This window comes from Molothrus ater, chromosome 7, assembly GCF_012460135.2.
Source record: "Molothrus ater isolate BHLD 08-10-18 breed brown headed cowbird chromosome 7, BPBGC_Mater_1.1, whole genome shotgun sequence".
In the NCBI taxonomy this organism is placed as follows: Eukaryota; Metazoa; Chordata; class Aves; order Passeriformes; family Icteridae; genus Molothrus; species Molothrus ater.
The window spans coordinates 15,278,421-15,295,104 of NC_050484.2; the positions used below are offsets into that span (position 1 = coordinate 15,278,421).

Here is a 16,684-nt window from a genome sequence, read left to right on the forward strand (position 1 = left end):
TGTGATCCCTTTGCAATTCACATTTGTGAACTGTTTTCTGTTTTGTTAGATTTTTTTTTTTTACCCCATTCAAAAGTTAAAATTTTCACTGTCTATATTTTGCCATTTTAGGTACACTCAAACAGTCATCAAGTCACTTCTTTCTTATGTCTTTTCTCTAGCTATCACTTTGAGGAAAGGTGTAAATCCAACTTGCATTTTTTATTGTCTTTGACAGCAAAATCAAATTAAACTTGCTAAAAAATATGATAGTAAGTAACTAACATCTTTCCATTTGAAGAAATCTGTTCCAGATTGACTTTGAGATACAGCTGTTAATCACTCAGAGCTGTCAGGGGCTTCAGATTTATTGCAGGGGCCCATGTTCCCTCTCTTTCTCTTCCTTTCCTCAAAGTACTTTTTATCCTCTTCTTCTAGTTTATTGTTGTATGAAACCACTTCAGGGTTATCTGCAAGTAAAGAATCTGAAGAATTTTTTTTTTTCTGCATGGGGTTAGTTTTAACAAGGAAAGGAACTTCTGTCTGAGGGCACTAATGTGTTAATCCATTCTCAGAACAAGAAATTTGTTCTGCTGCAGGGGTTCTTAAGTGGAGAATCCAACACCTTAGTTTTTTATGCTGCCCATCTTGAATCATGTTCTAAGATAACAAGATATGAAGAAAGCAGATTAGATGAGCACATTACTGCCAAGCTGCTGCTGCTGCTAATTATTATTATTATTATTATTATTATTATTATTATTATTATTATTATTATTATTATTATTTCTTCTTCTGTATTTTCAAAAACAGTGCAGTTATACCCTCTTCTAGAATTCGAGCCTGATGAATAAAAATGCAAGCAGTCCCTATGTGCTGCATACCTCTTTATCTTGTATATAAGACTAGTAAACAACTGGAAGACAATTTTCAAAATAACAGATGCTAGAAAGAATGGTGTTTGTTTATATAACACTTAGAATCTAGAATTCTAAATTTAAAGGTTATATGAGCTTTCTTAAAATCAATATGGAGGCTGAAGTGACATTTAACCCTAGTTAAATTTGCTGGATTTTTCTATCGTTCAATAAATAATAGAGATTTAGGTACTATTTCCTTTTTACAGGTTCTAGGTACAAATAGTATGTATATTTTGTGGAAATTCTCTAAGATTCATAAAGAGGGACGCAGGCAAGACAAAGCTTCAGGATGAAAGAGCAGAACTTGATATATTGATGACCAGTGGACTGAAGTGTTTCAGCTGTCATTGCTCCCCATGTCTGTTTACTGTATGGGGTTTTTTTAATGTTGTTGTTCTTGGAAGCAAACAAATAGTGATTTTTGCTCTTAGCATTGCACTGAATTAGCAGTGTTAAGGAGTTTGCTGGTTTCTAAATCTCTGATACACTGCTGGTTTTACAGCTAGCAGTGTTGCTTTATTTTCTTTCACAGAGATGTTCATTGTCACATGGATAACTTTCCTATTGGCAGTCTCTCTGTGTGATGGTGCTTTTTGGCTAGCTTTTTCTTTTCATGCTGATTTCTTAGTGTGGTATGAAGTATATTTGGACAGGTGATGGAGGAAAAAGAGTAGAAAGGTTTTTGTTAGAGGTGATGCACAGGAAAAATGGGAATAGAATATAATTCTATTGCAAGAATAATATAATTCTTCACTATACTTTGACATTTCAAAATAAATTAATCTGGAACTATTGTTTCTGGAACTGAAACAATACTCCAGGCAACACTCCAGGACTATAGTGTGTTCTTAGAATTTTTTTTCTGGAGAGAAGCAGGTTGTCTCTTTTACCGCTTTTTCACTTTTTCATACCTAGCCCTTTACTGGGACTTCTATGCTTTCTTTTTCCATGGCAAGGGCAGGAAAACCTCCTTTTGGGGCCAACAGGGTCCTGGGCCGCTTTGGAGTTGCCTTTTCCCAAGTTCCTGAGCTCTCAACTCAGAAATGCCTTCTGCCTGTGCTGCAGCTCTTTCCTACTGAAGTTCACGTCATTAACCCTGGCTGGCCCTGTCTCTCCCTCCTGTCCTGCCTGCAGGACTTGGCAGCAGTGACCCCTCACTGCTGTGGGGGAGCCAGGCTCCTGTGGGTGCCCATTGCTCCCAGGTGTCTGGGTTTGTGGGAGGACAGACTTCCCAGCCTCAGGGCCCTGCTGGGGCTGTGCTAGTCCTTGCTCTGCCTCTGGGTGCAGGAATTTGGTTTGTGCCCAGCTGCTGTTGGTCCTGTCCCTCTGGCCCTCAGTAAAAGAGGAAAGTCTGCAAGGGCCACGGCTCCCTTTTGTTTTCTGTCAACCTTCTCTCCAGGGCAGCTCTCAGCAAGAAAACTTCTTTCCACCTCAGTGTTTAGAAAGAGGTGACATTCCAAGTTGCTGTTCCCCACAGGCCATCCATGGGGCCGACCTTTGTTTCCTGCCTGCGTCCCCTGACTGTTGCCAGGATGGTTTGGATCATTCTTGGTTTGGGATTTTAGGAATAACGGGTTAGAATTTCAACCTGTTTGTCACCCTAGAAACTTATTCAACCAGTGTAGGGTAAAAAGAGACGTCTTCCAGGAGGAAAACCCAGCTTTTGCTCAATGCTTACCCTTGAAGTGACCTCATGGCTGTTTTATGGGCCTGGGGATTAGCAAGACTGCTTGCTTTCATGCCCTCATTCCTCATGATACCTGGAAATGGTCCCTACTCAAACAGTGAGACCACAAGAACCAGTAAAAAGCAACGAGCACAGTCTTGGAGAGGACTGATGTCTTTGTCCCTGGATCAGGTAGGGCTATGGAAGCAGTGTTTATTGGAAGCCCCTTTTTACAGGCCTCATGAAGCCCAGAAGTCTGAGGAATGCTTTCTTCCCTTCTTTGCTGTGTATGCCTGCTCTCCTAGGTCTGAGACAAGGAAGAAAGAGGAGACCTACTACATTTACAAACCAGTCAAAGTGAAGCACCTGGTGGCTTTGAGGCTGCAGGGAGTGAACTTTGTCTCTTCCAGAGGCATTTTCATAACGCACCAGCAGCTTAAAAACTCTCAACAGAAAGAAACTTATCTCCAAGAAAGTCAGACCCTTTTTCTATGTATTGCTATCAAAACTGTGAATAGTACACTTTGCTTGCTACACATGAGGAAAACCTGTGGATTGGACACTCTACATGTTAAAAATGAAGTAAATTTTATCTTATTTACCTCTCAAATCCTTTATACGTACAGTTGTTTCAGATAATACATGACATTATTTACACTAGAGAGACTTGATCTTTTTTCTGTTTTCCTGAGATTGTTTCCTTTGTTCCTTTGTTCAATTTTGTTGTTTCCTGTGGACAGCTGGTGAATGTTCCTTTCCTCTTGTCATTCTTCTTTCACGCAGCAGTAGCAAAGGGAAAATACTTCTCTCTCCTGACACAAATAGCCCACCTTTTTCTGGCTGCTACTGGATTTTTGTTTGTTTCACACAGAGGAACAGACAGATAAGTAAACAAGACAGAGAAAGGCATGCTTGTTAAATTTTGCTCCCTTGGACACAGCTGAAGCTGCTCAACATGCAATGCCAAAATCCTCTTTTTTTTCCTCCCAGGGTTATGTTCTAAGATATGTTTTGATTCCTTGATAACTTTTCTCTGCCACTACTCTGATGTTCCCCTGTCTCTGTCTTCTATGCTTAGCATAAGATGAATAAATACAATATCCATGAGTTTGTTATCAGACATTCTGAATCACTTGTCTCAGTTGTTACCAAATTTGCTTATAGTCAACTTCTTGAGTGTGGCATTTTTCCCTTATTTCCAGCTGTCAGCGCTATGAAAAATGATACCTCATTTAACTTGAGTGAAAAAGAGCTCTTATGTCTGGCTACCCCAGGGAGATGATGGATTGGCCCAACTTGTGCCATGAAAAAATACACTTAGAATGCTCTTCTGAGAGAACAAAAACTAAAGGACATAATACCAAAATTGGTTTGTAACTCCTTTTGTAACAGTAAAAAGAGGTTTGCCTGTGTTATCCTAATTAGTTTTTCCAGCAGCCAAGTGCTGTTGGTCCTCCAAGTGCAGTCCTGCCTGCAGGGTAAAAAATCCAAAGTTGCTTGTCTTCTGGAATGTTTTTTTGAAAGCTGGATTTAGCAGGTTTTGTAGAATGGATCTATCTTCAATTCAAACCAAAATAGGGCTCTCTTAAGTTTCAATCCTGAAGTTTTCTTTCGGACTTCCGTCTCCCAGGTTTTGTGTTGGGATTAATTATCAAAATTTTGTTCTGCCACACTTATTAGAGGAATACATATAAGTCCCAAGGAGATTTTTCTACTGTGTCAATACCCAAGGAATACTGACTACTATGGCAGGGTCCCTGGGTCTCTTACAGGTGTTAGGAAGAGTTTCAGAAAACTGTGTGATACTTGTTCCTTGGTTGGCAGCTTGAGGGTTCATGATTGTGTTTTGGCACAAGGGATGGATTTTGCTTTGCCAAGCTCATTTTGTTTAACACAAACTGCCATTAAGGGCTTCTTCATATCCTGTTTGAAACTCATGGTTTGAAGGTAGTGCTCAGATTAGGAATATAATCTGCTAATAATTGGAGGGAGGAAGAAATGAACAAACAAAAAAGTAAAATCCTACCTTGACAAATAATTTGAAATTCCCTGTAACTACCTTAAGTTTCTTCTAATCCAAACTATTTTAGAATTTGCTTCCAGATCTTGGTTCCATTGCAGGTGTGCATGTCCTTGTATGTAATTAGAAAACTAGTTTATATAAAAATGTATTTAAATGTTGCATATTTTTAAGCAAACCAAACAAGCAGACGCTTAGGGAAGACTTATGCATGTGGTTTCTTGGGTGGAATTGTTTTTCCAGAGTGACCTGCAAGCCTAAACACCAGTGTCACTTTCTCAGCTGTTCTGTGGAAGGAAACCCAGCAGCTGCTATCCCATAGTGTGGGCTACTTGTGGCATGCTCTGGACTATGCTCTTGTCAATAAAATTAATATGTCAAACCAATATTGTAATCTGAACATGTCTAATAATTCCCCACACTGAATAAAAAACTTAAGCAGTGTTTAAGCAGCTATTAGAGAGGTCTTCCTTATGCTCATTTAGAACAAAATGAAGACTCTAGAAACAATTTCAGATTAAATTGAAAAGAAGGTAAATTATCTTAATCTTAGGAATAAAATATTCCTTAAGAATCCAAAGTGCTTGGTTTTCTTCTCTTATTGTTATGGTCACTATACCTTTAAGAATTTTTGGATTAGAAATCCCTTGTTTTAATTTAGCATTTGATATATATACATATGCTCATCCTGTTTAAAGACTTTGATTCAGCAGAAGAATCATGTTGAACATATATATTCAGTAGCTAGTAAGTGAAAAAGTATTTACTGTTATAATGTGAAAATGTAGATTTGATGGTTCCATGTTCGAAACCTCGTAACACTGGGTTTGTCAGTATAGAATCAAGGGTAATTTTTTATTATAAATTATAGCTGTTATAATTTGAGAACTTTTTTTAAATTTGGTTAACTGATGTCAGGTGATGGCCGTGTAAGAAGCCCTTCACACTTCAGATGGTGACAAAAAAGAGCAGGCAGCTTAATGCTACCAAACTAGGGGTGTGTCAAATCTCTCTCAAGAATGATAAACTCAATGGAGTTGTCTATTTTTAACCTCCTGTTCTTTCCTTTTGGCAGACTAATCAGTGTTAGCTGAGCCGTTTCACTGAATGAATCCAAGGGACTCTGGTGCTCTCTGAGATGAGCAGTGGACCCTGAGAGAACAGCTCAAGCCTGCTTTGATGTCTGCAGCCGCGTTGTGAAGCACCATGTCAGATGAAGCCAGCTCGGAGCAGAAGCCTTCTACAACAACAGTCAGCTCCGTTGCTGTGCAGGCTGGGGATGCCAGTATTGTTATAGCTGTGCTTAAGGTAAGGCAGAAACTGCTGGTATGTCTGCTCTTGTCTTTCTGCTTTTAAATATTAACATGATTAACACTTTTAAATATTCTGGGCAAACGAGTAGTTAGCATAAAATGATGCAGCAAGGCCATTTGATTAGTCAATATATAACAGACTTGGAAGTTAACACTTGTTTCTGTTCAGAATTACTCGTGGTGGCTTTTGGATTTCTGGTGGCTTGTTTTCCAATAGGATAAATAGTTTGGTCAAAATATGTAGGGTCTTGGAAGGAATTCCTCTTACTCAGTTTAAAAAGAGTTAAATTAAGAGTGTCATAATGATGTGTTTAAAGCATGATGAATGCAGTTAAGCCTCCTTGAGTTACTTTAACCTGTGCTCAGCAATAGTTTCACACAATAAGTGGCTCTACAAACTCCACAGATGAGGTATTTTCTGGGAAAAAAAATAGTCTAAACTTAATAGTGAGTAGTTATTTTTGAAAGCTGTGAATCCACAGTCACACATGTTTCAGTAGGCCCTTGTGTGCATGCAGTTGTGCTTATAAGCACCGAAAGGCCTCTTCTGTGAGCTGGAATCCACACCTTCACATCTGCCATTGGGAGTAAATCTGGATGCTAGTAATGAATCCCAGCTGGAATTTATTGGCATTTTTTCATTCTCCAGACAACCTGGAAAATGTGCTAGCTTCAGCCATTAGAGTCTGCTTGTGATGCAGAATAAGGTGATAATGAGTTGAGTTGTCATCTAATTCAGGTGATTGCCTCACCTGTGGGAAGGTTTTTTGAGGTCAGTTTTCACCCTTCCTGTGAGGTGGTCTGCTGTTGAAGGGGAGTAATTTCATTGCAAGGAGACTCAAGTTGATGGTGAAGTAATTTATTTTCCCTGTGGAACCATGACAGTGGCATCGCAGTGACATCACAGCTTTGGTCCTTATCAGCATCCTTTGGTGCCTGTCCCAAAGACTGTTAAGTGTCCCTGCTGCTACTCGTGCAATGTCTTGTTCCATATATTCACTATAGAGGTACATGGGACCTAAGTGGTAGAAATAAGATCTGAGGCTATGGTTTTTGCATCTCCTGTAATACATTTTTCACTTCTGCTTGTCCCACTCACCCACCAAATTCATTTTACTACCTGTGTTATCTTCATCTGAAAGGGGAGATGGGTCAGAGAAAAAAATTTGGCTCATTGTGGTAATTTTACTCTTCATGGACAAAATCAATATTGGAGCACCTTCTGGATAACACTAGTCCGGGATTTTGTTATGTTTCAAATGAAGTTTGTACTGTATTCTCTGTGACTTCATTGTGTGTATGGTCCCTGTGTTCCTATGACCGTGGAAAGCATGTGTGAGCTGAGAACCCATGTGAGTGAATAAATAAAGGAAACCTTGTGTTTTCTGAAGGCTGTAATTGTTTGCTTATTACAGTGTGGAAAATGGGTGAAGCTTCAGCTAGCTGAATCAACACCAAATATATTAGAAATTGGCAGCAATCAAGATGAGACTAAAAAACTACTTCAAGATCATGAATTCCTCCTATCCAAGCTGAAGGTAAGATGTGATAAGACCACAAAAATCAAAAATATTCCTCAAGCCATTACAGTTCAGGTACAACAGCTGATGGAACTGCCTGTGCCTCCTATTGCAGTATGGTGGTTAGGTTAAACTCCACGTAGGAGAAAATATGTTCAACCTTTGTCAGTGTAGCAGATCTTCAATGGTCCTTGTGGGTTCCTTCTAATTCAGGATATTCTATAATTCTCTGGAAATTAGGCTTCTTCCCAGGAAAATTATGCTTCTGACGGCAGCAGGAAAGGCCCAGTTTTTTCTACTTTATATATCAGTGTCAAGTGAAAAAATCCTATAGCCCTCAGTTACTGCTAAATATAAAGGAATGCCAATTCATTTTTTAAATTCTCCAATGTTGTGAAAAGTCTGATTATTTTATAACAGCTGTGAACACAAGTAAGCTCCTTGTAAGTCTGAAGCAGATATTCCACAAACATTTAAATTAAACCTTAACTGATGTAAATTGCATTGGGAATGCTACTGTAGGATTAAAACAGCTTGTTTTGATCTAAGAATATTTTAGTTGAGTAACAATCCTGAAATCAGATTTTTGCATTCCAAAGAGCAGTGCACAGGAACGGTGGCATTTGGACGCTGAGGCTTGCAGGAAAGAACTTGGACACTGAGGCTTGCAGGAAAGAACTGAATAAAGGATGGATGTTTGACACTGAGAAGTCTGAAGTCACCTAAAATGAAATGTTTTAATATTTTGATAGGGTAGGTTGACTTTATATATGAGGACAAATTAATTCCTCTAACATCTTTGAAGCTATGAAGAGTAACTTATCTATTTAATTTCTGGGGGGGATTGCATAAACTTGAGATCTGAAAGAACAAATATGATTTGGATAGGATCAAGTATTTGATTTAATACCAATGACTATGTGCTTCCCCAGTCATTAAAAATATCCAATGAGTGTGAGGGAACTCAGTACAGTATATACAGAATGTAGCTGATACACTGCATTGTGTGGATTTTGAAGAATATGAAGAATAGGATTATGGAAAAACCTGCCAAACACCCAAACCCAACCAAAATACCCAAATCCTAGAGAGATGTGGTTTTGCTTTCCTTTTTTATGCAAATTGCCTCATCTTTATTGTCACTAATGTAACATTTGGGTGTTCTTAGGACAAGCTGCTGTGTCCTGTTTGAGCAATTCAGAATTAGCTGAGTTCTTACACCCTGATGACAGGAAGAAGCTGATTATTTTTCTCCTAATTTTCAAAAATAAATATTAAAGAGTGGAAAAAGAAAACAGAGTAATTACCATCTTTAAAAGAAACTCCCATATTTCTAAGAAAAACAAAGTTTCAAATAACATTTTACTATCAAGTCAAATCAGATGGGAAAATTTATTATGCATAAACTGTTAAAGAATGCTTTGGGAACAAATACTCATTATTTCATGGTTTATGCCTGTGGTCCTTGCAATATTCAGCATTGATTAATGAATATTCTATAAAAGAATTAAGTTCAAAATGACTACTTTTTCCTCAATAATATGAGCTGTGATAATAAGGGGCTGCAATGTTGTTATAATTCTTCCTGGCTGTGCATTTTTCAGCCATGACCATTTGTGACTTAGAGTAAATTGTTAACACTTGTCAGTAATTACATAGTCTTAAGTCACTAAACCCACTTGTAAAAAGTTTCTCCAAACTTTTTTTTCCAAAACCAAAAGCTTTTTTTATTGATTCTATAGTTTTTGAAATATTGTTTATAGTAATGCTTTTCCACTTAGCATTTGATAATGAATTACACCTTAGCTATGTGAAGATGGGTAAGAGGCAGTTTGAATTGTTTCCCCATTTCTTTTTTATTTTTGTAAAAAACAAAAAGGGAAATAAATCCTGACAGATACTCATACTTGATATGAATATGCTTAACTTTGCTGATTAGACTAAGCCAATTCAAAATTAAATTTTTGTGCAAGTCAGGCAAAAATTCTTGAATAATTAATGATTCCATCTTGAAACTAGTACTGCTTAAGGCAAGAGTTAGATGATTCATACTAAATACATCCTTGGAATCAGTAGAGATGAACCTATGGACTTTTAGAAGATAATTTATGGAATAGTTGTCCATTCTGGCATTATCCTATGTTCTTCTGCAAACTCATTCTAGGTTTTGATCACCCCTTTGCTTTTTAACTTCATTATTTTCATCTGAGTATATTTATTGCAAGTTATAATCAAAATATTCTTCTGTCAGCTTAATATGTTGAAGATTCACAGGTGTAAGTAAGGACAAAATCTGGCACAGTGATCAGTTTACATTCAGTACTTCTGATGCTAGAGGAAAAGGAATGTAATACAGCTCGGTATTTCAGGGAATTGGTTTTGACTTAGCAATGTTAACAGGGTTAAAAACCCGAACAAACAGTTTGACATTTAGTAGGGCAGATGGTACTTTAAACAGCAATTGGAATAGATTTGTTGAAAGAGAAAACAGTAATTTTTAGAACAATTTTGAAGTTCTTTTAATGTTCAGAATTATAGTGAAAAAAATTCATGTGTGGTCTTCAGGGCCGTAGGGGAAAAGATATCCAAAATAATTTGCTTTGACAGAATGTACTCTAGCTTATTCGTAACTGATTTACATTTGTTCCATTAAATTTAGCAATTGGGAACATCCCACTACTTAAAAAAAAAACAACCCAGAACACAAGTTTTGAAAAGGGCCCCATTCAAATGTTTGTGGATTAGGAAACAGATGTGTTATTATTAATAGAGTTGAAAGAATAAATGTTGAACAGGAAAGATTAAAACTGAGACTAAACAGAGGACATGTATACAATGTTTACATCCAATTAAAATTCCCCTCAATAGTCTCACCTAATAGGTTCAGATTCTAAGCTATTATATTATGTTTCTGTTTTGCTAAATCAGACCATATCAGCAGCACCAGTTTTGTTGAAACCATCAACTGCTGTGATTTCATGGAAGACTCTTTCCAATAACTGATTCATCCTTTTTTAGGTAACTTTCAGCAGGTTTATATGTTCTGGAAATATGTATATGTCCATATGGATGTCTCATTCTTCACAATTTAAAAAGAAAAATGAGAGGAATCAAACCTATAAAACCTGAGAAAAAATTTCCAGGAGGCAAAATGATATAGATTGCACTTTGCATAAACATTTCTCTGCCATTCTCCTGTTGTTTCCAAGAGAAGCACTACTTGGAGATAACATGATTTCTTAATGCTTTGCTCTCTCAATATTAAAACTCACTGGATCTTCTGGAAAAAAAAAAAAAAAAAGAAAAAGTGTGTGTGTGTGTCCATAAAAATGTTAAAATTCCCAAGAAGGCATTCTTGGTTTGCTTCCAAAGTTCTGGTTTTTATCATGAGCAAGACTGTGGCAGAACAGCCACAAAAGTGAAGAGAATCTAGCCCATAAACTTAAGTTTAAAACCATCATTGTTATTAATTTGGCTCATGAGCCTGAGGATTGCTCCTATTTATTATATTTACTTTAAATTACAGAGCATAAATTGCAAAATATTAATTTATATGCTAATAGCCAAGAGAAAAAAAATCAGAAAATTACGTTCTTCAAAAAACACTAATAGAATACACTATTTTTTTTGCATTTGATATCTTTTAAATAAGCCTTTTAGTTATTTAGAGCAAAAATATTTTCAAAATGCTTATTTTTCAGTAATTTTGTTATGGAAGAGATTATTTGGTAATATTTTCTGAATTATTGGCAATTAGTTGTTGAGGTACCCAACAGTACAATTAGCAGCAAAGTTCAGCTGCATTTTTATCAAGCCAGAGCTGACTTTTGCAAGTTATTAAAAAAAAAAAGGGGAAAAGGTAAAATGTAATAAATATTTTTTTTTCATTGTTAGTTCATCTCACTCATCAATTTCAATATTTGTATGAACAAAATTCCCACCAAAATAGTATTTGTCTTGAGGTAGCTTTATGACTATTTTCAACAACTGTGTTGTATAATCTCAGCACTGCCTTTTAGCACTAACTAAAGGTTAATTTTAGCAGCATCTCAGTGCTAAGAGAATGGCAGGGTAGTTTACACCTCTGAAAATTCCAAGTTATGTAGTCAGTGTACAAAAGCTCAGAAAAGGCAAAAGATAATTTCCCCCTCTCATTCCTTTCTCTTTTAACAGAAGAAAAAGTACTCTAATAATGGACTGTGAACAAATTAATACAAAAGTTATACTATCCAACACAGCTTACATAAAAGACTTTACTGTCTTTGCTGCAATATCAGAGGCAAATGTACCCTGAGAAGAGTGGGGGTAGAGGTGTGGCTGCCCAGCAGCTGCATCACCAGGCAGGGAGCATTCCTGCTGCAGGCCTGGGATTGCATCCACCCAGTATCCCTTCAGTCCATCTGAACCACAGCATTGCTCCCTTTAAGCCACCAGTGCTCTTCTTTTGGTGTGGTAGAATTAGACATATCATAGATATTTAATAGAAAGTGAAACTGGTCTGTGGTTTTCAGAGCAAGGCTTTTTTGGCATGATTTTACTGACAGCAACAGAAGCTGCATGTTTGCATGAGCTCCTTTTTGACTACATGCTAGGCATTCCTTGTATTGTCAAGCCTCATTCCAGCTTCTCAGAGTCCAAGGAGAACTCTACTCTTCTGGTTTTTTGTGTTCACAGGGAATGAAACATGAGATTCCAGAAGTGTTTGAAATAATTTTAAGTCTTTACTGGAAAGCTCTGCTAAGTTCACTCAATTGATAAAAGCCTCATTAAAATTCAGGTTTCTGTGAAATATTCTGCTTTCCATAAGTCATAATTTTTTTAATGGAAATACATTTTTCCTCTTAATACTGATTGGATATTAGGGAAAAAAGTTTGACCACGAAAATGAGTTCATCCTAGAACAGGTTGTGCAGAAGTTCTGGAATTTCCATTGTTAGGGATATTTAAGACTTCATGGGCTAAGTCCTTGAGTAACTAGAGCAAGGGGTCAGATAGATGACCTGAAGTGTCCTGTCAAATTATTCCTTGGCTCTGTGTTCATAAAAGGGTTATATTTCAAAGATAAAAAATAGAAAACCAGTAGTATCAGTCTACTTAATTTAAAAATAAAGTATTCACATATGTAGTATATAGAAACTAACATAGTTGAGGATAATTTTATTGAAAGTTCTCAGTAACTAGTGGCTTTGACAGTTGTGGGAAGCATAGTTCTAAACTCAAGGCAATAATACCTTAATATCACTCTGACCATCTTAGGTATTTCAACGTTTCTCAAACAAAGAGTAGTTTCCTGTAAAATATTTCTCTCTTCTTTTTTTTATTAGTCTGTCTTCCCAAAATGTAACTTTTTCTGTTGCTGAGGAAAGAGACAATATGGCAACTCTTGTGATACTATATTAAGGTTTTTTTGTAGCATTACAGGAGCCATTATTTGAAGGCAATAAAATACATACCCATTTTAAATGAGTGAACCATATTAAATCCAGGCTAGAAACTAAGTTTTAAAAAAAAATTAAATAGAATTCTTTTCTGTATTTGAAAACTTGCATTAATCAGTTCTAAACACTAAAAGACTAGTATACATGAAGAGTTTCGTAGGGGTTTTTTGGGTTTTTTTGTAACTTTATGCATGCCACTTTTGCATTTCATTAAATGCAGCAGTTTGGTTTGCTTTAACCTTCTAAATTTCTTTGCCTGGATTTGAATTCAGCTAATAGTAACTGAATTTTTAAAAGGTGCAGGAAGCATGACTGATAACCTTTGAAGAATATTACAGTTTTCTCTGTGTCTTAGGGATTAGCTATTCCACACAGCTAGTCAATTATCAGAAAACAGAGCCTACTTGTTGGGGATAAATGGTAATTAACAACCTGTTCAGAAAAAAGGCTTCTGAAAGAAGAAAATCTGCTTCTGGATCCTATACCATTTGTGTAGCATTCATCTTGCATGGTTAGGAAAGATTTAGCATTTGAAATGTCTTTAAAATATGTTTGAGCTGATTTAATATTAGGATAAAAGCATACCTAGTTTTATTTCAAAATATAAAATAGTCAGCTCTTTGAAAACTAGTCTTTGCCAAGAAATTCCACATGGAACTACCTCAGATGTCATCTGGTTTTCTACAGTGTATTCAGAGCAGCTGTGAAAGTGGTCTGATATTTTGGTAAAATTAACCTTGTAGTGACAAGCAGTTTGGATGTAACATTCTGGGAATATTTTACCCCTTTTTTTAATATCAGCATTGTCATGACTATAATGACTTCTCATTAACTGATATTAAGATGTTGAGTTAGTAAGGAGACTATCAATATTTCATATAGTCATTTAATTCCTGTTATACTTGTCACAGAGAGGGTCTAGAATGTTAATAATATCCCATGTTGAATGATTAATGAATGCCACTGCTTTTACTGAATTGGTATGCATGTAACAATTTTATGTCTCATCAAGAAGGAAACATCATAAAGGCTCCTCTTAGAGTTGGTTATCAACTTTTTATCCAGTAGTATATGAATGGCCATTTGAATTGCCTAATAAAAATTTCTTTTCATATTCCATATTCATGTGGTAGCACCTCTAATAACAAAAAAAGTGACATTTCATTAATTCATGCTCATGATAAAACCCAAGATGGGGGTTGGGAAGAACACAGAACAAATGTTAATCAATTTTTCTGGCACACTAAAGATTTGTAACATAAGCTGGAAATGGGCCAGCAGTTATCTTTCCTGTGGTGAGATTAACAAAAGGAATGAAACACAGAAAAATTATTTTGGCAATAGAGCATTATTATTTGGTGGCCAGCTTGAGCAATGCAGCAAGCTGAACTTGAAACATTACATAACTAAGGTGAGGTTTTGGTTAGTATGTGCTTATGATCAAACCCACTCTTATCTGGATTGCACTGTGGTCATCAGAAACTTATGAGTAAATTGCCTCACAAACTTCTAAAACTTATAATGTCCAGTAATGTAACATGATGACATATGAAAGAGGAATCAAAATAGCTGCACTGCTACCGCTTCCAGGAGGACAGATCTCTGTTTATGGAGATGTAAAAACATTGGAGTGTAAATATTAGAGATAACATGATAAATTCTCTTAAATCTTATTTGTATTTGAATTTTAGAAAACTATTGCCTCTTAAGTGCAGATGAAATTCAGAAGCTTGCCATAAAACCTACAGAAATAGCTACACTCCTCTCACTAGGAACTGGAAATAAAACAGGAGTAGAAGGTTTGTGGCTCCTGTACAGACCCACAGTAAAGATAACCTGACACCGGTATCAGCACAGTGTTTTGGGGTTTGTGTACAGATTTCTTATGTTCGTTTTGTTTTGGTATATTTCCTTCTCAGGCTTTGGAAGACAAGGTATGGGACCTGCTGCAGGAAGCAGACAAGGTTGCAGAGGAGAACAAAGAGAAGAGTCAGGTTTATGATGCCATGGCAAAGACCCTTGGGGATGCATGGGATGCCCTCATCATTATGTTAGAGAAGCGACAGGCACTTTTGGAACTTACTTCAGTGTTCTTTGAAAATGCTCTGGAGGTTTGTATTTAAATCAAATAACTGTTAATTTGAAGACACCCTCCTCTTACAAGTACTCTGACCACTGTAATTTCAATGTGTTTTATATTGTTCATTGTACTCCTAAAGGTTGAGGCAAACAAGAAAATTAAATTCTTGGGATCCTTCCTTGGGATCCTTCCTTTTCCACCTTTCAGATAGTATAGGATGAAGCAGAACAAAAGGCCATGTAGACTTTAAGAAATATTTTTGTCACAATGTCTCCCAAATTTGTACTTGACAGAAAATGCCAGTAAAATGTGGAACTGGACCAAACCCTAAATATGTATTTCAGTGGCTGTGGACACTCTGCAGAATAGCTTTCACTTCTTATGATTAAAATTATTTGGCATTGAAAGAACTTATTCTCAGGTGCCTTCACTAATGCACACTGATGAATGGTCTCTGAAAGTTTTACACCAAAATATCCATAAGATATTGTAAGTACATAAAGCAAACTTTAGTCTAACTTGACAGTGCTTTATCTGAGACTTTGGGGTACAGATGGACACTGAAAAAATAAAAGCTGTGTGATCCCTGTTTACCCATTTCTTATCCTAATTCAGTGATACACACAGGGAGCCAAAGAAGAGAGGGATTCCATACCCTGCAGGTTTTTGTCCACTCTCTGTAGCCTCATGATCAATGTCCCCACATCCTGGAACTTGAGGAGTTTAATAATTCTCACTGATAATTTTGTTTCTGTAGTATGCCAGTGCCACCTATAAGTTGCAGAAGCAATTACTAACTGCCCTAAGTCCAATTTCAACAATCTACTAATTATTTTGTCCTGATAATGTGTATTATACAAAGAAATTAGATTTGGCATAAGGCTTTGTAGGAAAGATTATTAACTAAGTGGCAAACTGTAATTACAGATTGTGTCAACTAAAATCCTTCAATCAATCAATACTTGAAAGAAAAAACTCAGAAGGTGCATAGAGGCCAGAAAACATCTGTTATCTGGCAGTCACTAAAAATGCCTTTCTCCAAGAATTTACAAATTCTCTTGAACTTTCCCAATAACACAGAGATTATGATGTAGTTATGCAAAACAAAATTACTGTGTGCTTCTCCATATCCTTTGTTTCCTTAATGCAGTTTGCTGTTAAAATTGACCAAGTTGAAGATTTCCTGAATAATGCTCAAGAGTTCGATAATATTGACTCTTTGAGAGAACTTCTTCTGCAACAAGAGCATCATACAAAAGGTACAAATAGAATTCCACTCCTGACAGCATGTGGTTGTGTGCTGATTTTGTGAGGGAATAATTTTATTCTTTCTGTGTGTATTAAAAAAACATCTCATAACAAATACGCAAATATTCTGTTTGGAAAAATATAATAGTGAGATAGATTTTAGCAGACTTGAAGAAAGATGTGAAACTCCTGATCTCAAGCTAGCCCTTGCATCTCACCTTCAACAGCTTTCCTGGACATACCCTTGCCCATAAAGTTTCTTTCACATGAGTTCTTTTTCTTTATTCAAGCTTTCGTGTGAAGCACCTTCTACTATATTGGGGTACATTCAAATCAAAAAGAGAAAAAAGTTTTTAGAACTAATCTCATTGTGTGGCTACCTTCAGACACCTTTGCAATTCCATATGGTTCTGCATTTTTTATAAGTCTTAAGTCTCTGTCTTTGTAATTTTAATCAAATTTTTAAATTAAACCTGGCAGAATATCAGTCATACTTTAGC

At 36.4% G+C, this 16,684-nt stretch overlaps 1 protein-coding gene across 1 annotated transcript in view; it reads left to right on the forward strand.

Moving 5' to 3' along the window:
• The first annotated feature begins 5,791 nt into the window (after nt 1–5,791).
• Nucleotides 5,792–16,684, forward strand: part of CCDC141 (coiled-coil domain containing 141) — a 56,839-nt gene continuing 45,946 nt past the window's right edge. Inside the window, 4 exon segments of the mRNA XM_036386849.1 lie at nt 5,792–5,893; nt 7,314–7,436; nt 14,776–14,967; nt 16,087–16,195. Of these exon segments, the coding sequence (XP_036242742.1) occupies nt 5,792–5,893; nt 7,314–7,436; nt 14,776–14,967; nt 16,087–16,195 (526 nt within the window).